Raw genomic sequence first — 26,650 nt, 5'->3', positions numbered from 1 at the left:
ATGGGAGTTGTAGTCCAGCATCTTGACTCTTAAGACAAGATACAAACATCTCTTCAAGAGATTAAGTTTCTAAAGACCTTGGCAAGGAAGCCAAACCTTGCAGCACGACAAGTCTAGCAACTCCCACATCTATGTTAATACGGCATTTCCGGATGGGAAACATAAAGAGACATAGTAATTTACAAAGGGCAATTAATCAAAAGCACATACTGTCTTTGGTAAGCAGTCATGACTTGAGCATGTCGAACGCACTTGCGCACCCCATCGTCTTCAGAGATATGGTGAAATGTAAGTAAGTAAGAATGCTCCAGTGAGCAATCATGTTTAATAGTTGTTGATATACATACAAATATATGGGGCCCATCTCCAAGATATCTCTTATACATATATACATACACATTTGGCCTATCTCCAAGACATCACACACATACATATATATGAGATGTCACGCATGTATGTATGTATATGTATGTATATCAGTGTGTGTATCTCTCATACATACATACATGTGAATTCCATGATTAATTATATAAAATGAAATTATATATTTACATATATATATATATATATATGTACAATATATATATATATATATATAGAGAGAGAGAGAGAGAGAGAGAGAGAAATTATATATAGGAAGCACACATGAATTTGATTATTAGATTATATAAAATGAAGTTTTTATATATATATATATACACACACACACACACACATATCTAATATATATTCTATATAGGAACTACTGTATATATAGGAAGCACACATGAATTTGTGCTAACCTTTGATGATTAATTATATAAAATGAAATTATACACACACTTGTGTGTGTGTGAGTGTATATATTCTAAATAGGAATTATATATAGGAACCACACATGAATTTGATTACTAGATTGTATAAAATGAGACATATATATATATATATATATATATATATATATATCTAAATGATATATTATTTCATTTTATATAACCTAATCCTGAGGTCCATGTCTGCTTCCTTTTTGCCCAGGGCCTGAGGATAGTATTTTTTAAATTCAATTTAATTAGTATTTTCGTCCTTATGAAGCACCAAGAAGGAAGGGAACATGGTCCACTCCCTCAGCCGCCCCTGAAGCGGGGAGCGACGATGGTTCTCTTTGGGGCTGCCCCGGCCCTGAGGAGGAGGACTGCTGGGGGCCGAACCAGAGCAGGCCCCGCCTGGGGAGGAGGAGGAGGAGGAGGAAGGAAGGCGGGCTGAGGCTGAGGCTGAGGCTGAGGCTGGGCGCTCAGTCCCCGGCGGCCGCCTTCCCTTCCCTCTCCCCGGGCGAAGGCAACCTGGCTGGGGCAGGAGGGCGAGCGGGAGGCCGGCCGGGGCTCCGGAGAAGCGTCGCGGCCTGGCCGCTTGGGTGAGTAGGAAAGCGGGGGGATCGGGGGAAGAAGACTAGGCCTCAGAGGAAGGGGCCGGGGAGCCCAGGGAGAGGAGGAGGATCCGCACGTTCAGGGAGACACGTGAATTCGGGTCTGGGTTTTGCAAGACAAGGTCCCTGTGTGGGTTTTGTGGGAAGCCACACAACACACACACACACATTGGGGTCTATTTGGTGCTTCTTTGCACTCTGCACATGCCCAGGAGGTAAGCATCCTAAGGACTAAGGTAAGATTGAAGCCCTGTTTGTAAAGCTGTAGTGGGACTAGATGAGGGTGAAGCTGCCCAAATGTGGGTTTAGTTATTTATTCCAGGGTGAGCCCAGGCAAGTCCTCCTTTTCCAGGACGTGTCCTCCATGTCCTCCTTCTCTGCCCCCCCAATGTCCTCCATTAAGTGAATAATAGTGTTAAAACTATGGCTCTGGAGACCTGGGTTCGAATCCCAGCCATAGAAACCCATTGGGTGACCTTTTGCAAGTCACACTCTCTTTAAAAGCTGTTATTTGGCAGTGCCCTCCATTTTGTTTGGAATGACCTCAATTTTTGTGGTGTAACTATTGTATAGTGTATACATACAATATTCCTCCTCTGTGATTTAAGACGTCCGGCCGTCCTGTATTTATTGTTATGATTTGGAGGACCAGGCGTTTTAATCCTAGCTGGTATGGATGCGCATGGCATTTAGAGGATGCTGCCTGACATATGGGCATAATAAAGGTTATAATGGATGGAGATCGCATCGGAGGCAGCTGCGATGGAGAGAAACCGTCTAAATGACTAACAATCCCAACATTAAAAGTATTCATATCATACCCCCCCAACCCTCCCTCCCATTAAAATACAATTAAAAACAGTTTGCAATATAAAATGTACACTACCATCCAAAAAAAGAGAAGAAACCCATACAATGAATACCTTTATTTGACCAACCAAAATGCACAATATATATGTTGCAGTGATCTAGAAGAGTTTGTTCCTGACGTTCCACCAGTATCTGTGACTGGTATTTTCATAGCAGATGCCAAAGCCACAGACGCTGGCGAAACCTCAGGAATAAAACACTTCTAGAACATGGCCATATAGCCTCCAAAACCCACAAAAGACTATGGATGCCTGCCATGAAAGCCTTCAACTTCATATACGCTGCAAGCTTTCGAAGCTCCGCTGGCTTCTTTATCAGGCAAAGGTGTTCAGAATGATACAGGAGAAACCAAGGAGGACAATATATATATATATATGTGTGTGTGTGTGTTGATTTTAGTCATAGTCTTTTTGGTCAAGATGTTGTGGTTGTTGTCCTCAAATTCAGATAGTATGGAAGCGTATTCGTGCAGATGGAGTATCCTTCTTGCCATATGGATACTGGGAGATTCTGTCCGGGAAATCAAGTTTAAATCCTATTTGCATGGAAGCGTATTTGTGCAGATGGAGCCCTGTTCCTTCTTGCCATGTGGATACTGGGAGATTCAGTCCGGGAAACCAACTTCAAATGCCGTTTACAAGAGAAAGAGCTTCTGCCTTTGACATCTGGTTTGAGATCACAACCATTTCAGTCGCTTGCCCGATGAAGGGGGGGCAGCAGGGCTCTCTGAACGTGGCGTCTATAGTGTCAGCAATGGCCGGGAGTAGCAGTGTGCCAATGTGACAGTTGTTTTGCTGGCTTTCTCCCCAAGGGGGGGGGGATTCATAGAATCGTTCATCACATTTGTTGTCGCTGCTGCTGCTGCTGGGCATAATGGATATGATAGTTGAAGCGTGTGCTCATACAGTCGCTTAAAACTGATGGGTAGGAGGCTTTTGTGGATGCCAGTGGGGTGGTGACTGGAAAAGCCTATACTTAAAGAGAAATGAAAAGTGGGTACTCCTACACACAGGGACCAAATTTTTCATTGTGAAGCAAGTCACGAGTCACATTGTGAAGTAAGACGATCGGTGTATCGCAATGTTTGCATAACTGTTTCTCCCCCTGTCTGTCTAGCCCCGTGCCCTTTGGTTCTTTGCACAGCTGTGATGCTGAAAGTGACAACTCAGCAGACACTGTAGGACAGGTCTTGATTCATTGGAGATGTATTAATGGCTTGACGATGGAGAAGGCTCCGCTGGACGTTCCTGGAGGGGAATTTTTGAGCAAGCAGACATATTGTCACAGATTAGTGTGTTCCACCGTGCAAAAGGAAAATTGGGGGCAAAGCTAAAAAATACTGAGCCACTTGCAGTCTCCAGAATACAGCATCAAAAAACCCAATGCTAGCTAGTGTTGTTGTGTGACTTCAGTTGTTTCTGACCTATGGTGACCCTATGGTAAACCTATCACAGGGTTTTCTTGGCATGATTTGTTCAGAGGAGGTTTACCACTGCCTTTCTCTGGGGTTGAGACAGTGTGACTTGCCCATGCTCACCCAGAGCAGAGATTCGAACCCTGTTCTCCTGAGTCTCCTGAAAGCCAGTGTAGTGTAGTGGTTTGAGGATTGGTCTGTGACTCTGGAGACCAGGGTTTGCGTCCCTGCTCAGCCATGAACCCCACTGAATAACCTTGGGCAAGTCACACTCTCTCAGCCTCAGAGGATGGCAATAGTAAACCCCCTCTGAAGAAAATTGCCAAGAAAACTCTATGTTAGTTTTGCCATAGGGTCACCATAAGTCAGAAACGACTTGAGGACACACAACAACAACAACAACAACAACAACATACCTCTTACTTAGTTCATCACTGTGGGATTATATTCAGTTCAGTAAGTGATGCAGTTGTAATTAATCTTGCAATTAAAGGTGCATGAGATTATAAAGCTATAATGAATATTTATGTTTTTGAGGGGTGCTACATACACAACGTAATTTAAAGTAACAGTCAAGTCTCTTGGTTTACAGTTCTTAAAACAATATATTCAGGGGTATTAGTAAAATAAAACTGTGAAAGGAGATGGTACTGCAACACTTAGATACAGAAATCCAAAATGTTATGTGGACTAGATACTTAAAAATCCATCACTCAGTCTTTACATATGCACAGCGTAAAGAATTGAAAATCAAATCAGTATTGGAGTAAATGATGGTTGTCCTTGTTACGTGGTCAAAGGTTCTTATCCAATTTGATGTAGGCTGCAGTTATTTCAAAATAAGTCCCATCCGTTGTACTTACTTTTCATTAGATTTGTATAGGACAATGCTATCAGTTACTCTTGGGCTAAGGCATTTGCAGGATCCTTGTTCAAATACCTGAGTTGCTATTGCTAGGAGCAGCTACCTGGGTTGATGTTTTGTTGACTAACCACTGCTAACTATGTTTAATCAAGAGTCTTAAGGACTTACTCCTGTTTGCTGAAATAATAGTCTATATATATATACAATCATAGAACCACATGGTTGTATGTTTGACTTGGTCTGAGAGGCTGAATTTTGAAAAGGATAATCAGTCAGCTGTTAGCTCATTTGTAGTAATTTAAAGGTTTATCTAGTTTAATGTCTTAGAAATTATTCAGGAAAGACTATTTTTATAGGTACAGTAGGTCCTTGGTATCTGTTGAGGTTTGATTCCAAGAGCCTCTGTGGATACCCGAATCCTATTAAATACAATGGCCTAGTAAAGTGTCCCTTTTATAAATGGCAAAATCAAGATTTGCTTATTGGAATTTACATATTGTTTGAATATTTTCAAGCCGTGGATACTTCAATCTGTGGATACGAAACCCCTGGACATGGAGGGCCCACTGTATGTAATTTTTAATCCATTGCTAATGAAATAAATGGTATAGTTATTTGAATCTGCATTCTTTTTTACCCATTTCATCTCCTTGTTTTCCAGACAGTGCAATGTCAACAGCAGAACAGCAGCCAACGGAGACTTCTCCATCATCTAACTCTAATTCATCCAGTTACTATGATGCAGTGGAAGCAGAAGGAGCAAATAAATATGAATTGGTTTCTCCGCATTGGTTTTATTGCAAGCTAGTTGATTCCAGAGAAAGGTGGATTCCCTTCAGTGTACAAGACTCAGAGAAGTTGGAGATTGCCCATCAATCAGGTAAGTTGAAAGTTGATAACTAGCCTATGGGACGGGGAGGAAGAGCACCATATTGTTATACGAAACCATAGATTCTGTGTTAGTACTTTTTCATTGTATCCTACATTGTGTGAGAGGAGTCCAGAAGCTTACTATAACTTAATTGCATTTCATTATGTTGACAAGCTAGAGTGTGTCCAGAGGAAGTTGCCCAAAATGGTGAAGGGTCTGTAAACCATGCCCTGTGAGGAGTGATTTAGGAGTTGGATATGTTTAACCTGGAGAAGAGAAGGTTAAGAGGTAATATGATAGCCCAGTATAAAGTATTTGAAGAGGTGTCATATTGAGGTTGGAGCAAGCTTGTTTTCTGCTGCTTCAGAAAATAGGACTCAGAGCAATGGATTCAAACTACTGTACAGGAAAAGAGATTCCACCTCAACAATAGGAAGAACTTCCTGACAGTAAGAACTGTTAGACAGTGGAACACACTCCCTTGGAGTGTGATGGAGTCTCCTTTGGAGGTTTTTAAACAGAAGCTGGATGGCCATCTGCCAAGGTTGCTTTGATTATGTGTTCCTGCATGGCAGGTGGATGGACTAGATGGCCCTTGTGGTTTCTTCAATGCTATGAGTCTATGAATTATTTTTTGATGGATTTTTTTGTTCTTTTTGCTGTGGATTTATTTATGGTGAGCCCTTGATATCTGCTGGGGTTTGGTTCCAAGACCCCCCTATGGATACCAAATCCATGGAAGTACCATTAAATATGTTGTTAGAATTCAGCTCCTATCAGCCCCATACAGTATGCCTAATGGTCATCCTCTCCACTGGTTTCACTCTGTTGGTCCCACTGGCCTGCCTACATAGTTCATTCACACATTAAAGCATAAGACTTCAGAACTAGATATGAGTTATGAATGTTTCCAAGCTGGAATCCTTGAATGTACACTGTATGTGTGTACCTTCAAATCATCTATTGACTTAAGGCACCTCCATTAATTTCAAAGGGCTTTCTTAGGCAAGGAATAGTCAGAAGTGGTTTCATGTACTGAAATATAGCCTAGAGCACCTGGTATTTCTTGGCAGTCTCCCATCCAAGTACTAGCCAGGACTCGCCAAGATCAGACACGATCTGGTGCTTTGAGGGTATTTAGGCTGCTATCCTTATATTACTACTACTTTTGAAACTGCACAACAGAAATAAAACAGGATCACACTACAGTACTTTAAATGCCATGGCCCAATGGTATTGAATCCTGGGGTTTGTAGCTTTGTGAGCTATTTAGCCTTCTCTGTTAGAGATCTCTGGTGCCATATAAACTACAAATCCCAGGATTCTATAGGTTGAGGCCATGGTAGTTAAAGTGGTGTCAAACTGTGTTATTTCTGCAGTCCAGATGCAACCTTGGAATATGTAATTTGCCCAAGAACACCAGGCAAATACAGGGAGCACACAACTCTAATATTCCCACCTCCCTCGCCAAAAAAAACCAGGAAATGGCCTAAGTTATAAATTATATTTACTTGAGAGGTATGGTGGCAGGAGGTAAATATAATGTCATTGGAAGTGCAAAAAAGGGATGCGAGAAAGATACAGTTTGTCCACAAATTCTCCTACCCTTTTGGAAGTGTTGGCCTGTGCATTTTCATAGCTGTTTCTTCAACTGAAAAGATGGCATTCTTGCTTTGAAAATAAAATTTTAGTCATTTGAATTGTGTTTTTCTGCAAAATGCCAGCAGTTTACTTTTTGCAAACTAGTTTAAAGTTCCTGCCCTATTAATGCTGTGTGGCTGTCAGGTTTCTCCTTTTATTGTATTCATGTTAATTCCTGCTTGATCATAGTCCTGTATTCTCCAGGTAAGCACAGCCTGGACCTGGTTGTTCCGACCGAAGGGGGCAGGTATGATGTGTATTTGAAGAAGAGGCTACGTTGTGCTGTGTACTGGGAGGAAGCTGAATCTGAAGTGAGACGCTGCACTTGGTTTTATAAAGGAGAAAAAGACAACAGATATATTCCATACCCTGAAAGTTTCAGTGATGAGCTGGAGGTAATGCTGTCTTTAGGAGTACTGTGCTTTTATTACAAGTCTTGCTGATTCATGTAGCAGGGACATTTCTTACTTACTATTCCTTCATTGCTGCCTGTGACTTTCTCAGATACAAGGAAAGATGGGCATATTTTGGTCTTGTGCTTAGTAGGCTGAATTAAGAAGGTGTTGGCAGAGTGTATAGGGGAGGTCTTTAAAAGTTAGCTGTGACTTTATTAATTTGGTGCTTGGCACTGTAACATTAATTTCCTCCCTTTTTTTTCCTTCTCAGGATGCTTATATGATCTGCGTTACCTTAGATGAGTGGAAAAAGAAACTGGAGTCTCCAACACGAGAAATAATAATATTGCATAACCCAAAGGTAAAATGAATAGCTTTGCCAAGACGTTTGCTATCCATTCTTCTCTTTGCAGTTGCAAGCATTGTTAAGCAGCATTGCTTTATATTGGGAACATTGATGGAAGAGTACATAGAAACACACACTCTAAGTTTCTTCTGCATGAGTGTGCTGGATTGCTGAGGAATAGTATCCAATCTGAACCAATATCTTTGTTTTGAAACCCCAATATATTGTAGAATCTAGCTTCTATGTGTGTGCATATATTTTGTATGAATGTGCAAATATATTCCATTTTTTAAATGTATGATAGAAGGTAGAAATTCAGTGTGAGTTACTATGATACATTAGGAAGAACTTCCTGACAGTAAGGGCTGTTCGACAGTGGAACAAACTCCCTCGAAGTGTAGTGGAGTCTCCTTCCCTGGAGGTCTTCAAACAGAGGCTGGATAGCCATCTGTCGAGGATGCTTTGATTTGGATTTCCTGCATGGCAGGGGGTTGGACTGGATGGACCTTGAGGTCTCTTCCAACTCTATGATTCTATGATACTTGCGGATAGTCCAAGAAACTCCTTCCCCAAGAGATTTTGGGGAAAGTTCAGGTTTCCTCATTTGTTCTATTCTCAGTTGTTGTTGTTGTTGTTGTTGTTGGTTGCTTCTTTCAAGTTGATGGTACATTACCACCCTGTGGCTACCACCGATGACTGGGGTGCAAGCCCCACTGAACAAGGCCGGCCAAGAACAGTGAAGAGAGGAGTGGAAAATATTTCTGCCGATATCCCGAATGGTAACTAGATGTTTTCTTCTTCTTAGCATATTTATTTTGTATCTGTATGTTTTGCTTTGTTTGGTATTAGTTTGCAAAGAGACTTTTCATTAACCTTTTATTCAGGCAGATGAGCTATTTTAGTCTTCTGGAGTCATATTTTGTTTCTGATACTATACAAAACCAACCCTACAATGACATTGTCACCTGGTGGGTTGTAAATAATGTCCCCAAATTTTAGCCACCAGCCAGATTTTTTTCTTAATAGACAAAACCAACTGGAACAAAAATGAATGGTTACATATTTAGCAATGAGAGCCAGTGTGCTGTAGTAGTTTGAGTGTTGAAAAATAACCCTGGAGAGCAGAGTTCAAATCCTTGGTCAGCCATGGAAATCCCCTGAGTGATCTTGGGCAAGTCACATTCTCTCAGCCATAGAATGCCCATGGCAAACCACCTCTGAAGAAACATGTTAAGAAAACCCATGATACATTTGCCTTAGGGTCTCCATAAGTCTAAAACAATTTGAAGACACACAACAGCAGCACATATCTTGCATACAAGGAAGTGTGACGTCTACTCAAAACAGACTATCTCATGGGAAAGTTTTTCCCCCCAGAATCAGTGACTGAGTATTTTAGAATATCCTTGGTTCTATACCCACAGATTTCCATGTAGATATGGGTCATTTTTATAGCATGAAACATGTTGGAGTATTGGAAAATGCCTCAGATTAAGGCACTCACTAGATTTAAAAAAATCTGGCTAGGTAACAGTTAAGACAGGTTAGAGAGATGTGATTCAGAAAAAGCTGTCACACAAGCCCTTGTTAAAATGTACACTAAACTTAAACAATATTCTTAAAGACTAAAGTTGAAGGCTGGATATGGAATAGCAACAGAAGTGCTGTGTTCCTATGGAACCTAAAATAACAATTAGCATAAGCCAAGGCATAACTAAATATTTGATTTAGAACAAATATAGTATCCACACCCTTTTGGTGGGTGAGGATGCGAAAAAGCTTTAGAAAAACATACAAAGCATACTTTTAATGTATACCACATCCTTCTGAAAATAGCGTATCAATCAGACATATTTTTTCTTTCTTTGTTTCAGGGGAACCTTTGCAAATAGATCATTTAGTTTTTGTTGTTCATGGAATTGGACCAGCCTGTGACATTCGATTTCGAAGTATTGTCCAGTGTGGTAAGTACACAGAACAAAAGTTGCTTCTAAAGGAGTTGTTCAAACAGAAGTACTGTGATGTTCTTCAATCAGTTCAAGCTGTTTATTTTAACATTTAAAACCCTAATCGTTTCAGGGCCAGATTATTTAAGCGACTGCCTGCCTTATTTTAAACCTGTTAAAATCTACAAGCTGGTCCTTTGGAGACAAAATTGTCTCTAATGGCCCCTTTCAGATGCATGGAGGAGACAGATTTTGCTCTGTGCAGCTCCCACCCTTGTTGCTTTTTAGTCACGGTCCAGCTCTTTAATCTGTTTTTTATTCAGTTGCTGCTTTTATTATTGTAAAACGATTGTATTTTTCAACCCATGTTTATTATTTAAAGCTTCAGTTCTATACACTCTTGAAATAAGTCTGTTTAAGTCAGTAGAGCTTACCTCTGCATGGAATTAGATAGGATTGTGGTAGTGATGTCATTGGACTGTTGCTTCGTTGACTGTTATTTTCTGATGGAAAGGAGTGATATACATGTTATGAATAAATACAAATAATTTCATCTGCATTCTGGAAAAGGGCACGGCAGGAGAAGGTTCTACTGAGATTGGTGTGCCCAAGCAAATGTTGTGCTGTGTGAAGTGACCAGGTTTTTGTGTGTGTTTGGACTAGCTTACATTTCCAGGACAGTTGTATAGTAAAACTGGAAATACATTAATATAGAAAAACACTAACATACATTCATAGAATAGTAGCGATGATATCTAAATGGCAAATAGAAGATCTCATAAGTGCAATGAATATCTGCTGTATACCACAGTGCAGGATGGAATAACTGCTTTATTTTCATAACTGCTTTCTGTGTTTGAGGTTCAGAAGTAATTTATTCCTAGAATGAATTGGTTAATCTGAAGAATAATGCCTTTACCTGGACTTCATGTACACTCCTTCCAAATAAAGCTCCAGTTATAACTACCTTAAATTATATGGAACTGTTTCCTACCCTCAGGATAGAAGCAGTGATACTGCAATTCTCTTGAATAAAAATGAGAAAGAATGACTCCACAGAAAGCCTTTTGCTGTGGTTTCAGTCCTCTCTGGCAGTGACAATGATATATTCAACCCTTATAAGTACGGTATTAATATTATTAATTAATGGTTGTGGTCCATGTAATAAATTTGTGGCTTTTTAATGTACTATAAGGCTCTTTGTTAGGAAGATCTTCAGATGACAGACTTTATGATGTAACTCTATAATTATTGTATATTTATAGATGTTAAATCATTATTGCAGAGCACAACACTATGTAATTAACTTAGCATGTTATATATATACACACACATAGTTTGCTGGCATAAGACATGTTTATGAAGTTGGGCATGTATAATTCAATACTGCAAGCTTCTTTCCAACATAATGCTTGCATAAGGCAACTCACTTTAAGTTGCAATTCAATGTCAAATCAATATGCAATTTTTAGAAGTGCTTGAAAGTTTTTGTGTCAAGAAACACATTTCCAGCTCAGCTTAGTTTGTTACACAGGTTAAAATAGTTTCAGAAAGAGCAACATTTGCATTCCATACATTTTAGGATATATGACACAACCTTGGTAAATCATTGCTACAATATCATGATTCTCAAATGCTGAGCTCTGTTGAACTTTGTGTTGGATAAGTAGGAATGCTAAGACTCCATAAGTGTGGGAATGCTCAGACTTCAGAATTAGGGAGTAGGATGAATGTGTTGAGGTTCAAATGATACATGCCATTGTTTGTACATATGAATTGTGTTTTTTGATAAATATGCAACCTTAGTAAATGCTTCAAGAGGAGAAGAAATGACAGCATGCCTGTGATTAAATCTCTTCCAGTTCCCTCCCATCCATTGAAAATAAAAGGCTTCTTGTCTGTGGTGCCACAATTGTGGAATGCTCTCATCTTGGAGGGGTGGCTAGTGCCAATGTTGGTTCCTTACTGGTGCCAGGCCAAAACGTGGCTAATTTATTTTGGAAAGTACATGCACATGGTTTTGATTGTGGTTGCATTTAAAGCAACTTTTTAAAATATTTTTTATCTTGTTGAAACTGTTTGTGGTTTTAGTCTGGAAGTCTTTTAAACTATTTATATTGTATGCCACTCTGAGATTCCATGATAAAGGGCGAGATAGAAGTGTTTTAGTTAAAGTCAATAAAGCTGTCAGGTCAGGGATTGGGGGAGGTGGAATTAGCCTCTTTTCCCAATTGGTATCACCTTCTTAGCTGCTATTTAGCTTACTAGTAGGGAGAATTCACAAAGACAATATGATGCCTCTTTAATTCCCCAAGCAAAATAGCATTGTTCTGATCCCCACCCCACCCCATCCCACCCCAAAAGGCCTGTGTCTATTTAGGGGAGAAAAAAATGCAGATTATATTGAGGATCTCTCAACATATTATATCTATATTGGCCCTCTATATGGTTAAGTTACTCTTGATTTCAGGATTGAAATTCTCTTCCAGTCAATGATTTCCGCAATGTTTCCTTGAGCATGCTGCCTGCACACTTCAAGAAAGCTCAGGAGCAGCAACAGATTGGCCGCGTAGAATTTCTCCCAGTGAACTGGCACAGTACTTTACATACCGGGGTGGATGTGTAAGTAAATCCCATTAATCCATCAGTGTTCCCAACAAGGCTGCCAGTCATCATTATAAGCTGACAGCTTATAGGTTCATTAAGATGCGCCTATTTCATAAAATGTTAAGACTGCTAATAATGGCAAACGAGAGAAACAACATGAGACTTTTTGTGTTCTAAGCTCTTGGAAAATCTTCCTTCCATGTAGCAAAGTGGAAAAAGTAATGTGCCTGTTGTTGCTTCTTTTCTTTAGTATAACAATGCAAGTAAGAAATCAGGAGCTAATCGCCCCTCTCCGTCCCACTCTGTTCACCTGACATAGCCTGGTGCCACACATTCTCTTGTCCTTGATCCCTCCTCAGCCATTCTTTCTCCACAGTGTCCCCATTCCCCACAATTCCTTTCCCTTTCCTCTGACAGGCAGGGAGTACAGCTATTTTCCCATTGTGCTGCATTTGCCTTTATGAGGAGGGAGACGGAGAGAGACCCTCCACATGAAGCAGCAGCGAAATGCCAGTATTTCCCTGTTGTGTGCACTGGATACTGACATTGCTGCCAGATGAGAGCATCAGTACACAGAATAGAACAAAGATAAAATAAATCAGACAAAGAATAAAAATGCAGTATTGTTGTATTTCCAAACTGGGGGGGTATAACTCTTGCTCTTGCATCCATGCTCTATACTGTTTATATGTAGGGCCTTCTGTTTATTTGCACTATGCGACTTTAAACTACAAGACTCCTGTAATGAATAAATATGTATACAAAGGATTTTTCTGTAACCCTTTGCTTCAGGAGTCCAACAAATCCCCCTCCTCCCCAGCTTCTTTTGCTCTCATGCTAGAACTCTTACACTGGAGAGCATTGCTTTAGAATTGAGTGATGGAAGAGATGGTCTTTTAAAAATCCTAGACATCCTACATTCCTTGACAGGAAAATGTGTTGTAGATCCAGTAAGGTTTGCCTGGTAATAATTTAATTAAACAATTTCAGGTCCTCATTTAAAGCCCAGTCCTTTATATCAGAGATTGGATGCTGCAGGGCTGCAGCTACTATCATCCCTCACTGCTAAATATGCTAGCTAGGGATTATGGAAGTTGTAGTACAACAACATCTGAACAACGATGTTTCCCCTATCATTGCTTTATATGCGTACTTGAAAGGAACTCGGTGGGAGTTCTTATAAATAAACATGTGCAAATTCTTATTGTTAGGTTATAGAAACCTGAAACATTTGTATCTGTAGCTTTTTATAGGCAAATCTTTTTGTCTGGTTTTTGGGGTTAAGCCTTTATGTAGGAGAATAAAATGTCAGTGACATAAATTTATGAGCTCGAATCCTGATAGCAAACAAGAGCTAATACTGCATTCTTCCTTTTAAATGCCCTCTTGGCTTCTTCCTCAGAGACCTGGAGAGAATCACCTTGCCAAGCATCAATCGCCTGCGTCATTTCATCAATGATACCATCCTGGATGTTTTCTTCTATAATAGCTCCACCTACTGCCAAACCATTGTGGATACAGTTGCTTCAGAAATGAACCGAATCTACTTGCTTTTCTTGGAGCGGAATCCTGACTTTAAAGGTGGAGTCTCAATAGCAGGCCACAGCTTAGGTATCAGCCTTTCTTTTATTTTGATTCATGTAAAACACATGCAGAGCTTGTGTGCATATTAGCTATGCTGTTTTATTTGGGATTGAAATCTCTATTTAGAGCCAGCATGGTATAGTGGTGTGAGCATTTGACTACGACTCAGGAGAACAGACTAAGCCATGGAGCCCACTGGTGCTCTCAGCCTTGGAAGATGGCAAAGGCAAGCCCCCTCTGAACAAATCTTGCCAAGAAAATCCCAAGATAAGCTTGCCTTAGAATTCCCATAAGTCAGAAATGATTTGAAGGCACACAACAAATTGTATTTATTTGAATATTTGTGGGGTAGTACAGTAGACTCTAGAGACCAGAGTCCGAATCCCTGCTTGGCCATGGAACCCCACTGGGTGATTTTGGGCAAGTCACATCCTCTCAGCCTCAGGAGAAGGCAATGACAAACCTCCTATGAACAAATCTTGCCAAGAAAACCCTATGCCTTATGGTCGCTGTAAGTCAGAAATGACTCGAAGGCTCACAGCAACAAAAACAGACCAAATCGCCTATACTTGAAAAATTTAAAGAAGCATGTCATATTCTTTCCCCTTTTCCATTTTATCATTTTCATTGAGGAGAGTCTTAAGAAAGCCAGTTTCACCCTGTTGTTTGCCCTCTTCTAATAAGTGTATTACCTGCATTTTATTATAATAAATATATAGAATAAATCAAATAAATAGAATAAATAAGTTTATCAAGAAGCACAGAACTACATAAAACAGAGGTACATACAAAAGGGGTTAGGGAAGGTGATTTCAGGGCCCCTCAATGTCATATTCATGACTTTTCTCTGCTGTTAACTGTATTCTTTCCTTAGGATCTCTCATATTGTTTGATCTTCTCACAAATCAAAAAAGCACACCGAATGGAGAAGAAGATAAAAATGAGGTACATATTTCCCTATCAAGTGATTTCATGATTATAGAAGTCCTTTTAATGATAGAGTGGCATTCAAGTAGGAGGAACTGCCTGTAGCTACCTTTTAGCTGTGGGCTAATGTTACATAACATTCTAGGTATGAATAAAACTCCAACTATATATATAGTGTTATTTATTTATACTAAAAAGTCTTTGGCCTCTTTTCCCTCTCTATGTTCTGATTAGCAAATCTGGTGTTGTTCAGAGCTTACTATAAATTTTGCAGTTTTTTCTATTATAATTATTTATGTAGATTTTGTCACTGACATTTTAATTTAATCATGTGTAATGTAGACTTATAGAAAACAAATGAAATAATAGCTGGGCATTCAAGTTATTGATGTTACCAATCTGATTGTTTTTTTTGTACATTCTGTTTTTTGTTTCGTTATCATAATCAGCTTGTATTATAAATATAAAATGAGACAGAAATTGAATAGTCTTTTCCTACAAGCTGTTCCAATTTAAGTAGTTCATTTTCTTGTTTCACATTCTGCTCCACTTTGCAGTGTCTAGAGGCTTAAGTAATGTTTCTAAAAGAAGAAAATACTGGGTCAGCCCAAAGGGTTAGGAGCACAATTTGAAACATGCTGCATAGCAGTCAACTGGTTTTGAAGGGCATTGTTTAGGGTAAGGCTTAGGAATGTGTAGCCCTCCAGATGTTGTAATTCACCTTCCATCACCTCCAGCCAGCATAGGTTTCTGTGAACAATCATGGGACTTGCAGTATACCTCTGGGCCATGAAAACCCTTTGGGTGACCATTCGCAAGTCATACATTCTTTAAGCCTTTCAAAGGAATGTAAAAGCAACCCCCCTCCCCAAACAAATCTTGCCAAGAAAACCCTGTGATAGGTTTGCCTTAGGGTTGCCAAGAAAACCCTGTGATAGGTTTGCCTTAGGGTTGCTGTAAGCTGGAAATGACTTGAAGTGACACAGCAATGTTGCCACTTATCGCACTGTTTAGTGGTTAGGTTAATAAATACAAATGTATTTTGAAAAAGATATTTGACACAATCATCATCTCCAGTAATATCTTCACTGCTATCTTGCTTATTGTTTTTTAGATGCAAACACATATTTCATGTAAAAAAGTGTGGTGACTGTCTTTGCAGATGCTAGTGACTGCCTCAGAAGACACTAAATGTATGAAGGACATCTTGACAGAACTTGAACTTTCTGAATATTGCTCTGTATTTGAGAGAGAAGAAGTGGACAGGCAAGCACTGGTAAATTAGCTGTGAAAGGTGCTCTTAGTTAGAATTTATGTATTGCTTTGCTTTTGGTTTATAATTTTAGCATCAAGGCTTCCTCATGAAGATAATATTTGGATTAAAATTTACAGGGAGCAGTGTAGTGACATGTGGAGCAGCACAGATTTATTTATTCAGGATTATGTTGGGATCATCTTAACCCATGTGTTGGCAGCTCAACCTGGGATAACTAAGGTTGATACGTAGAGGTCTTTGCTCTCTATAGACAACAAATAACACCCTGTGTTTCCTGTATATATGCCTTTATTTAGATTACTTAATATCCTAAATATCCCACTTAATATGCTTTTAACCGCCTCAGTGTGGCTTAAGAAAGGATGTTGCAGTCATGTCCATATGGTGCCAAGATTATTCAGGCAGCGTTTCCTGTCCTCATTCCTGTGGCCACCATTTTAGCTACTATCTATTAGGAAGCAAAGTCCACTGAACCCCTCTCCAAGCCGCTGGAATGCAATCACTGTGTGAAGCAGGCAAGTTTCTCTTGCTTGGCAGCATTACAGAGACTGCAGTATATTACTGCTTACACCACTTGGGTTGTGGTGGTTGTATTAGGATCTCCCCTGCATGAAATGTTTCTTGAGGCTAATTTTGTCTCTGTGTATGTGTGTGTAGGTGGACACTTGTCGTCACGAACGTGTGTTTAAAGTTGTCTTTTGAAACTGATGAGCCAAATATAACCCTCTACCTTTGTCAAAGGGCAGCAGTGAAATAGAACCTTTCCCAAATTTCCCCCTTTGAGTCACTGGTAGAACTGCAGCTCATATATACCTGTGTGTGGAATTTTTACTGTGCAGGCTTTGTGCACGGAAAAAGAACTCAAAGACATGGGAATTCCTTTAGGACCTCGAATGAAAATCCTGCACTATATAAGGAATAAAAGCAGCAACCAGGTAGGCTTTTGCGTAATCGTTCAAATAGCATAAATCCATACTTTCACAGTCAGAAGTCAGAATAGTGCAAATATGCTTTTAATCTCTTTGCATTACCTAGTAATGCAAACATAGCTAGCATCCTATCCTCTGTCTCCTGTCCTTTTGCTTTCCTTTTCCCCACCTCTGCCAATAAGCTGTCCTCTGTCTTCTTGTCTTACCTTACCTTGCTATCCATTACCATAAAGTGGGATCAAAGTGCTATATCACCAGTTGATACTAACTTATTTATTTATTTATTTAGGTATTTATATCCCACCCTTCAGCCCTAATGGCTCTCAGGGCGGCTTACAATTATTATTTTTAATGAGACAGTTCCCTTTTCTTAATACCATATATTAATTGTCTATTAGCAAGCATGATAGGCATCCCATCCCTGTTGTATTTGAAGAAAGGGACAACACGGAGCATTGTCGAAACATCACTGACATTTTGTGAATTATTGAGGCAGAATATGCAGTACATCTTTATGAATAGCCAGTGACATCAGCATGTGTACATTATGCAAACTGTAAAACTGATAACTACTTAAATAAGATATAATTGTCATATACAAAAACTTTTTGCATGAGGCAACTGATCCTCCAGATATTCTTGCACTGCTATTCCCATGTTCCTTTGCATTGACTATATTAGCTGGCGCTGATGGGAATTATAGTCTAGTATTTGTATGGCTGCTGTTACCCATCCCTCTTTTATGAGATGAAACTTCTGCATGGGGGCAGGCAGTTGTGCCAACAGTACGCTTTGAAAGGGAAACTTAAGGAGAGAGGCTTTTGATTTGTTTTTCTGTTGCAGAATTCTAAAGGGCTGACACCTGCAGCTTCTGGGGAAAGTGGAGATGCCAAGCAGGAGGCATCTGTAAAACTCACACATGCAGGGACAGGTTGCCGACGTCTGGATGTAATGACAGGGCAGGTAACCCCCACCTCCCTTGCAATCCAGCAGCCTTTTAGAAGCTAATTATTAGTCTCATGTATGTCTGCCTTTCCTTTACAGTGTCATAATTGGAATTAAGGCCACTTGAGTTCTCTAGAAAGTTTTACAGGGCCAGACCAATATTGAGTATTGCCGGTATGCAGCATCAACCACGACCCAGTTTTAGATTCTTTTGACAAAGTTTATAATGGTGCAATATTACAGAGTATTTCATTCCTGGTGATAGCTTCCTGTAGCTAGAGGCCTATTTCCTAAAATCCAGGCTAAATCCATCTTGGGTTGGCTTTGTTCAGTCTCTTAGCTGGGAGCATCAGGTACTTGCTGCTATTGTAAACTTCCCCCCTCTTCTTTGGTGTCTTGGTCTGAGCTTATCAGCTGGTGCTTTATGAACTTCTGTACTGTACTTTGTTCAGCTGTTAAAATCATGAAACATTGTGCAAGGATTCAGTTAAACTTGTATTGACCTATGACTGATTAAATGTAAGTTATAGAACAATATGAAGATTTTAAAATTAGTTAATAGTTTGGGCCTGGAGGAAGGATTGCTTTAAAAAGCTACTTGTAGTGGGATACTGGTATTTTTTATATTTTTAAAGAAGCTTGATTCTGTGCAGAATTAGGATTGTTGGGCTTCATAATGTACTGCAGCAGGGAATTCCACAGTCATCTGTATCCTCTGTGCAATAAGAAAATCCTCTTATTTAATAATTGTCATTAGTTAAAGTTGGTATTCTCTAGTTACCACATGAAATTGCTACCCGCTGCAAACAGTCTGTTGTATTCGAATTCTACCAGGTCCACGCAAACTACCCTCAGCTGATCTACAAGCCACAGATCTTCTTTGCCTTTGGCTCACCCATTGGGATGTTTCTCACTGTACGTGGTGTGAATAGGATTGATCCAGACTACAGGCTGCCTACCTGCAAAGGCTTCTTCAATGTCTTTCATCCTGTACGTACAATAGCAACATTTAGTCCCTCCAGACTCAACTTGTCAGATACAGATCAAGTTACTTCTATTTGGTTCCTATTGAAATCAATATATATTAGTCATGTCTAACTTAAATCCCATCAAAATCAATGTCTGGAAGAAGCGCTACAAAAGAACACTTATTTTTTGCATAGCTGTCTATAGAGGTACAGTTGGTTTCCTGCTTGTGTGCATAGGTATACAGCAGATGTAATTTTCAGATTTAGTTCACTTGAATGTGCTCTTCTGGAACTGCTTTTGAAAGCTTGGGGGCTTTCAGTTCGTCCATTATTCAGTAGCCAGATTTGTGACTGGAGTTTGAATATATTCTAAATGTTATTCCACTTTGTTTCTGGGCTGCGCTGAAAATTGTTTAGGATACAAAGATGGGATAGAATTTGTCACCAATAAAGAAAAATGTACTTTGTACTTTCTTCTGCAGTTTGACCCAGTGGCATATAGGATTGAGCCCATGATTGTCCCTGATGTGGAATTTGAGCCCATGTTGCTTCCTCACCACAAAGGCAGGAAGAGGATGCATCTAGGTAAAAAAGAGACTCTGTTCTTTCACTGTCCTTTGAATCTAATGTTTTAAAAAAAGCACAAATACTTCCTTGCATACTTCTGGGTGTTCTCATACCAGTACTCTGTCTTCTGCTTTTCCTAATCAGTTACAATGATCCAGATAATTATATGTTTCATTAAAATAACTCTTATAGCTCTTTATAGCTACAGAGTAGGTAATCATCTCAGCTGTCCATCTGCCAGGTGACCAGGCACTCAGCTGTGGCTCCCAGAGAGGGCTTCTGCAAACCTTTGGTCATATTGAGGATGCAAATGAAGTTCCTAGGCAAGACTTAGTAGTTTCAAAGTAATAGGTGCAAATACTGGTGGCCTGGGGTGTGTATCTTAGCAATAGGTGGGAGATGATGACTTGAATGAGAGGGATTAAGAAAGAGTAGGCAGTTAGCTAGTTCCCCTATCTTTCTAAGATGATTCCTCCTCTAATAAATGCACATCCATCAAATTACTTTGTCATAAAGTCATCTACAGTTCACTAGCATAGTCTCTTAACAGGAAGGTGAATGAGATGCTTCAAAAGATGTTTTCACACACATGTATGAGATCAGTCATTCTGGCAGTCATCCTGCAGCTATAGAATATTATCTGAAAACTGCCCCAAGGAAAAAAAAGGACTGAAGCCTGTTCACACAACATAGTTATAGCATTATGATTCCACTTTAGCTACCATGGCAACAGCCTGTGGAATCCTGGAATTTGCAGTTTAGGCAGGGGTATTTAGGAGTTTAAGCTAGAGAGCTCTGAAAGCTACTAACCTCAAGTTTCCATAGGAGGCAGCCATGGTAATTAAAGGGAAATCATAGTGGTGTGATGGTATGGTGTGAAAAGGCCTGTGGGAAAGGTGGAAAGGAAGCATTGGGGTAGGGTACAGGAACAGGAGAGACATAGGCTGAGATCCAATAAATATATTCTATTTCCTTGGCCATTCATTGGCTGCTCCTTCTTTCCACTGTGCATGAAGGCAGTAAGAAGACATCCAGGTATATTCCTGCAGCTGTCCCTGAGCTCCTTAACCTACTGTTGTACATGCAAAGCAAGGAATTTTACACAAGGTGGTACAGGATACTTCCATTTGCGACATCCAAAAATATGTCATAACTGTGGGTTATACCAGTCAACAGGATGATTCTAGCATTTTTGTATATGTGAGGAACAGAACTGAAGAGATGGGAAAGAAAAAAAGGGGGACATTACGCTGCTGACAGGTTGGATGTGTTGGTCTGGTGGATAAGAAATGTAAAGGTCCAACCCCCTCCCATGTAATCAGTGTAATATAGCATGTTGATAGTAATAGTAGGCATTATGTGCTTTAGAATAGGGTATTCTCACTGCTGCATTTAGCTTGCAAGGCTGAATTGATTTTCTCTCTCTTTTTCTTTGCAGAGCTGAAAGAGGGCCTCACGCGGATGAGTATGGATCTCAAAAACAACTTGCTGGGCTCATTGAGGACAGCTTGGCAGTCATTTACCAGGACTTCATTACCGGCCGTGGAGGCAGGGGCCACGGGTGATGCAGAACCTGAACTGGAAGCTGAAACTAATTCTGTGAAGCAAACTGGTTAGTGAGAGGACAGGGTGCAAGTTACAGCTTGAAAGCCAGGCAACTAGGATTGGGATATATCCCTTTAAAATTTGCCTGTTCTTCCTACAAGCAAAAAGAGTCTTGTTCTGTACCAATCCTTGATCAAAGCTTCCAGTCTAGCAAAACTCCCAGGTCCTGTAAATCATGCATAATAATAATAATCCAGATAACATGTATTTAGATGTTTTAAAGAGATTTGTCCAATTTTTCTGAAAATCTCCCAAAAGCTTGTTTGTGCCAGATATTGATTGGTTTGGATGAAGAAAGCCAAGGTGCCATGAAGATTTGTGGTCTCTGGAGCTGAACTTGCTTTGGTCTAACTCTTTTGAGCTAAAATTACAAATTAGTTCTGCTTTTGCAGATGTAAGAGATGCTCTTGTTTTTGGTAAAGTAGGATGCTTCTCCCTTCAAAGAGGGCTTCCTGAAACACGGCAAAGCATCCATCTTAGGCAGAAAATATGGCTGACAGTGTCTCTTATTACTGGATAGTTAGGGCTCAGCTCATCTAAGCTAGTAACTGCTTTTTGCTATACTTATCAATCTTCTCCTTCTCTCTTTTTTTAAAATATAGAAGAGAAAACTGAGGAGACAGCCACAGCAGTGAAAGAAGAGCCCACTCCAGTTAACGTGGGGATGCTTAATGGGGGCCACCGCATTGACTATGTGCTTCAAGAGAAGCCAATTGAAAGCTTTAATGAGTATCTGTTTGCACTGCAAGGCCATCTCTGCTACTGGTAAGTTTTAGATTTTTAATTTTACCTAACATGTTCTCCAAGATTCTCCAAACAGTACCCACATTTTGCTCTTTCCTTGTTGTCCTCACAACAACCCAATAAAGCAAGACAGAAAGAGAGGGTGACAGACAGATTTAAAATGATGGGTGCATGGTTTAATGTCACCCAGTGAAATTTTTGTGGGAATTATACCAGACCTTCTTAAATTGATACAGGGAGATTTGGGTTCTTTTACATCAAGTTTCTCCATAGGTTGTGTAGATCTAAGCAGGACCTGAAACTGGCATTTAATAATGAGAGTCATTGACAGTTATTTGTTAATCGTAGATAGAACATTTTTCTTTACAGTCTTTTATTTCATGTAGGTTCTGTCTGGCTCTGGATGATTGATTTTATTAGATGAGAACTGAAGCTGAGGGGACCTCCAGTTAAATTACAACTGAGCTGAGCTGAAGGGAGGGGGGTTGGTTTCTTAGACATGCTCACTGTGGAATAAACCAGCCCTTCCCTTCCCTTTCCCTTTCCCTTTTTTTTTTTTTTTTTTGGGCAGGGGAGGGATAATGAGAAACTACGTAGTGAAATTTAAAATTTAAATAAGTTGAACTTTTTATTTTAAAATATTTCTATTTTGCTTTGCATGCTTTTGGGTTTTCAGCAGCCTTCAGAATACTTTCCTACTACAAGGAATCAAGAGGTGGCTTGAAACAGTAGGGGCAGCCACATAATTTCCCAACCAGTTTCATGTTGTGTGTTCTGAAAGAGGGTTACCTTTGGGGAAGGAAAGAGAGAATTGGCAAAAGTATGCCACCTTCTTTGTCCTAGAACCTTAGTTCCAAGGAGTAGATACAACAACAATTTCTGCCCCTCTCTCTGAGAGTAGCTGTGGAGGGAGATTGGAGTTGCCCTTAAGGAAGAAGTTGATTTGCAATTTGGTCATTCATAGGTTTCCTGCATATGCTGTAGCAGGAGTGGATAAGTGTAGCCTGGGATCCACATGTGTCCCCAAGGCCATTTTTGCTGTCTCCTTTCACATTTATTTTCAGCCCCTTTTTACCACTCTTATGCCATCAGATTTTATGCCTAGCAGAGGTCTGTTTTTAAAATAGGAGGTAAACAAGAAGTGACTTCTCGTCATTTTATGTTGTTAAAAAAAGTCTTCTCCTGGGCTCTAAATGTTCCGCGGGCGCCAAAAAACATGGTAAAAATGCCCCTTATGCCCCTTTGGGTGTTTTTTTTTTTTTTTGCAATGCAATAGGCTTTCAAGGTCTCCTGTCAAGTTAATAGGGCCTTCTAGCCTCCCACAGTAACCCACCCTTGCTCTGCAGTATTACTAAAAATAATTCTTTATATACTTATATTTTCAAGGGAGTCAGAGGACACAGTATTATTGCTGCTGAAGGAAATCTACCAAACAAAAGGCATCAGTATGGACCAGCCTCTTCCATAAAGACTGACAGACTGCACCAGTCTGGTTACCAAATGTAAGTCCCCTGCCTTGGTCACTTGTACAAGTGAAGTGGAAGTATAGTGTGCATATTTGCTGTATTTCTGAACTTTTTGACATTTTGCACAGTTCTGTGAATCAATACTCACAGTATGATTGAAATGATGATTCGTATTTAGTCATACTGTAGTTATTGATGACAGAACTGAGCAAAATGTAAAAAGTTCAGAAATAGGCAGCAAATATGCATACTATGCTTGTACCTCACTTGTACACTTGTGTTTTCAAAACATTCATATTTTTGATAGACTGCTGTAGCTTTCTGTATTAAGATTATATCATATGTTTAATACATTTAGGAGGATATAGTGAATGCTTGCAAAGCACTTCTTGCAGTTTCTCATGGCCTCAAAAGTTTAATGCTGAAGATCTCTGACTGGATGTCTAAAACCTTTTTCTCTTTTAGAAAACCACTGTGGAATCATATTCTGATCCATTTTCTCCTTAGACCATTTTCCCAATAGAAAGGTGTCCTGTGGCCTGCTATTTTTCCTTGCTAGTGGGAAAATATAGACAAATCCAGAATTCCTTGCAATTGCTGAAAAGTTTAGAAATGTCAGTTCTGATTTTGTTATTAAATAATCAGGATAGATACCTGAATGTAATTCCCATTTCTCCTTAATTTCTGTGCCTTTATCAGAAATACTGCCATGGCATGACTGACCTTTCCTGTTGCTTTCTTAGATATACTGACATTGGAAGCTCATCCAGACTCCTGCCCATCTTCCTTTGTCTCATCTTTTGCTGATGTATCAGACATGGATCATCCCTATTGCCTGGAGCTCTTGGGGATTCACAGCCCTAATCATTTTCCACAGAATATGCCAGAAGCACTTGATCTCATTACTGACTCCTGATAGTACCTCATGCTCACTGACTGGGCGGCATCCTCTGGTTAGAGGGCAGTGTGTGTCAAAATGCAATATTGTCTGCATAAAGTCTATCTTTGCACTAGCTGGGGCTTGGTATTGGTGCTAGAATTTCACACCTCTTCTTCAGTTGGAAAGCCCTAATTACAAATGTCAAGATTGCATAAGAGATTGAGGTATAAGAGTAAAGTTGCATAGCTGTACACTTGGCTGCGTAAAGCTGCAACGGGTGTGGATATATAGGAAGAGATTGTTCTCTGGCCACATTGAACACCATATATTTTTGTTTTCTTTCTGCTCTGCACATCTTTATTGCTGCTGTTTTATTCAATAGGTGGCACTGCAGACCAAAGCTAAAAGCTGCCTGAGCAGATTCCTGTCTGTTGCAGTAAAATGCTGTTGTGCTGACAGTTGCCATGTTTTGTTGTCCTGTTGCAGCAAAGAAAGGAAAGCCTGGGAAGAAGCTGTTAAGTCACTTGAAAATCTGTACATTTTTTCCAGTTCCTACAACTCACTTGTGCAGAAGTGACTCCTCTCATTACAGCATGGTCTAGCTTTTGTTTAGTTTAGTTTAGTTGTGATCCAGCTATAGCATCACACAAGTTTCCATTGTATGCCTTCATTGCCCCAGCCTTTTTCAGACCTGTGCAGTGTGAAAGCAACTGTGCAATGAGGAAGAGTGCCTGAGTAGTTTGGCTGTGTTCTTCCCTTCCACGTAGGTTTAGTAAGTGCTCCAAGTGTTTCAAAGGAAAATGTAGTACATTTGCAAATTTCTTCTTTTGGTGACATGAAAAAGGTCTGAGGGAACATCCACTCACATCTGGCTAAACTCAGATCTTATGTTGGGAAAAAAAGTCTGGATCAAGGACAAGAGTAAAGCCAGTATAGCATGTAGACAACAGCTTGGTGTAGCACATTGTGAGATGTGTTTGTATGTATGCAGTGAAGTCCTAGCAAGCAGCCAAAACCAGTGAAATTGCACCCTGTACGCCTTTGCTTGGAGACCCTGATGGTGGGTTTAAAGGAGGCTTGTGTGGTTACCTACACAGTAGACTGTTGGTTAAATTATTCAAGGCCTCTAATGTATAGATGGTGGGAGATGTGGATTCATACTTCACTTGCACCTGAAGCTTGAACAAAGAAGGAAACAATAGGAGAAATGTTTCCTTTTTGTTCCATAAACGGCAGTGACTGCTTTGAAAGTGTGGGGTGTCCTTAACATAAGGGCATCCCTGCTAGCAAGTGGCATTGTGAAACCTTGCTTGATTTGATTGACATGGCAGTTGGAAGCATGGCATTGCAGTGGTCATTTGCCTCCACATGTTCCACTCTGTTGTAATACTTACACAGTTGACAAAATAGACCTGGACTTTTCTGGTTAATTCAGCCCTGCAAATTGAATATATGTTATGTGATTGTATGACTGTTTCCCACATGACCATTATCCACTTCTGCCATGTCTCAGCATGAGCACAATGCAGTGGTGCATAGTGTCCACTGATTCCCTCTTTATTTTCAAAGAATCTCATCAGGGCAGAAGCAGCTAACTTGTTTATAATTGGGATGTGGTCCTGCCATGTTGTCTCCATATAGTCTATCAAAACCCTCGACCAGTTTTCACTTTGGTTACTTTACCTCATGTGTTTGCACTATTTGTCACTCCATAGTTCACCTCATAATGCTTCAGCTGCTACTGTGCCATGCTATCTGGCACAATCAAGTTCTGGATCAGACCCTCTGCAGTAGCAGAGGTTGGCATAGGAAGAATCCAATTTTGGGCAGTCAGGTCCCAAAAGCAGTTCATTTATGCACTTTGTAAAATATGTCTATTTAAATATATATATATCTTTTTCCCATAAATTTTTGACTTTGGTGTATTTATTGAACTCTGCAATAGAGATTCCTTTCTGCCCGTACAGGCAGTATTGCTGAAGAAAAGCTTCTTACCTGAGATTGGTCTTTAATGATTGTATCTTAAAACTGAACCTTGTATTTGCCATACGTGAAAATGCCTGGATTTCTGCATGGCTTGGCAGAAGTCAAGAATAGATCCATTAATTCTCAAGTTAAAACAAACACATCTTCCTTCCTTCCCTCCTCCCATTTCAAAATGCATTCTTTTCATCTTAAGTCCTAAACAGTTTAGTGCTTACTTTGATGTAAATTTTTATTGTACTGTATGTTTATAAAGATCTACCCCTCTTCCTTCAGTTAATTTTTATTCCTGCCTTAGGCTAAAAGCAATACAAAAGTTCTCTTATCTGTAAAGGAAACCCTTGGAACACATAAGAGCTACACCTAATGAGCTAAAAAATGAATTGATTTTTATTGTGAGTGCCTGTGTTATCATGAGT

The 26,650-nt window shown here is 39.8% G+C and overlaps 1 protein-coding gene across 2 annotated transcripts; it reads left to right on the top strand.

Moving 5' to 3' along the window:
* The first annotated feature begins 1,241 nt into the window (after positions 1-1,241).
* DDHD2 (DDHD domain containing 2) lies at positions 1,242-26,156 on the top strand. Of its 2 annotated transcripts, XM_089538536.1 has the most exons (18): positions 1,242-1,390; positions 5,213-5,431; positions 7,268-7,458; positions 7,730-7,819; positions 8,463-8,583; positions 9,679-9,768; positions 12,240-12,372; positions 13,760-13,968; positions 14,816-14,886; positions 16,031-16,144; positions 16,984-17,079; positions 17,917-18,036; positions 18,853-19,008; positions 19,469-19,571; positions 20,992-21,165; positions 21,761-21,923; positions 23,289-23,404; positions 24,112-26,156. In XM_089538536.1, exons 2-17 carry the CDS (start codon positions 5,221-5,223, stop codon positions 23,368-23,370), a joined length of 2,124 nt encoding a protein of 707 aa, XP_089394662.1. In that variant the 5' UTR covers positions 1,242-1,390; positions 5,213-5,220; the 3' UTR covers positions 23,371-23,404; positions 24,112-26,156. The 2 variants fall into 2 exon arrangements, with proteins under 2 accessions (XP_089394662.1, XP_089394663.1); XM_089538537.1 differs by lacking the exon at positions 17,917-18,036.
* Positions 26,157-26,650: the final 494 nt, after the last annotated feature.

The sequence above is a fragment of the Sceloporus occidentalis genome, unplaced genomic scaffold (genome assembly GCF_023333645.1).
Source record: "Sceloporus occidentalis isolate IW3139 unplaced genomic scaffold, rSceOcc1.0.p SCAF_9, whole genome shotgun sequence".
In the NCBI taxonomy this organism is placed as follows: domain Eukaryota; kingdom Metazoa; phylum Chordata; class Lepidosauria; order Squamata; family Phrynosomatidae; genus Sceloporus; species Sceloporus occidentalis.
Note: the sequence above shows the minus strand (reverse complement) of the source record. Positions and strands in the feature narration are given on the sequence as shown.

What these genes read in the sequence shown, in the direction of transcription:
- DDHD2 (XM_089538536.1), top strand. Translation starts at nt 5,221, where the DNA reads ATGTCAACAGCAGAACAGCAGCCAACGGAGACTTCTCCATCATCTAAC. An exon ending in TCGAAGTATTGTCCAGTGTG is followed by an intron (nt 9,769 to 12,239) that starts GTAAGTACACAG and finishes ATTCTCTTCCAG; the next exon opens with TCAATGATTTCCGCAATGTT. An exon ending in TGGATGTAATGACAGGGCAG is followed by an intron (nt 18,037 to 18,852) that starts GTAACCCCCACC and finishes GAATTCTACCAG; the next exon opens with GTCCACGCAAACTACCCTCA.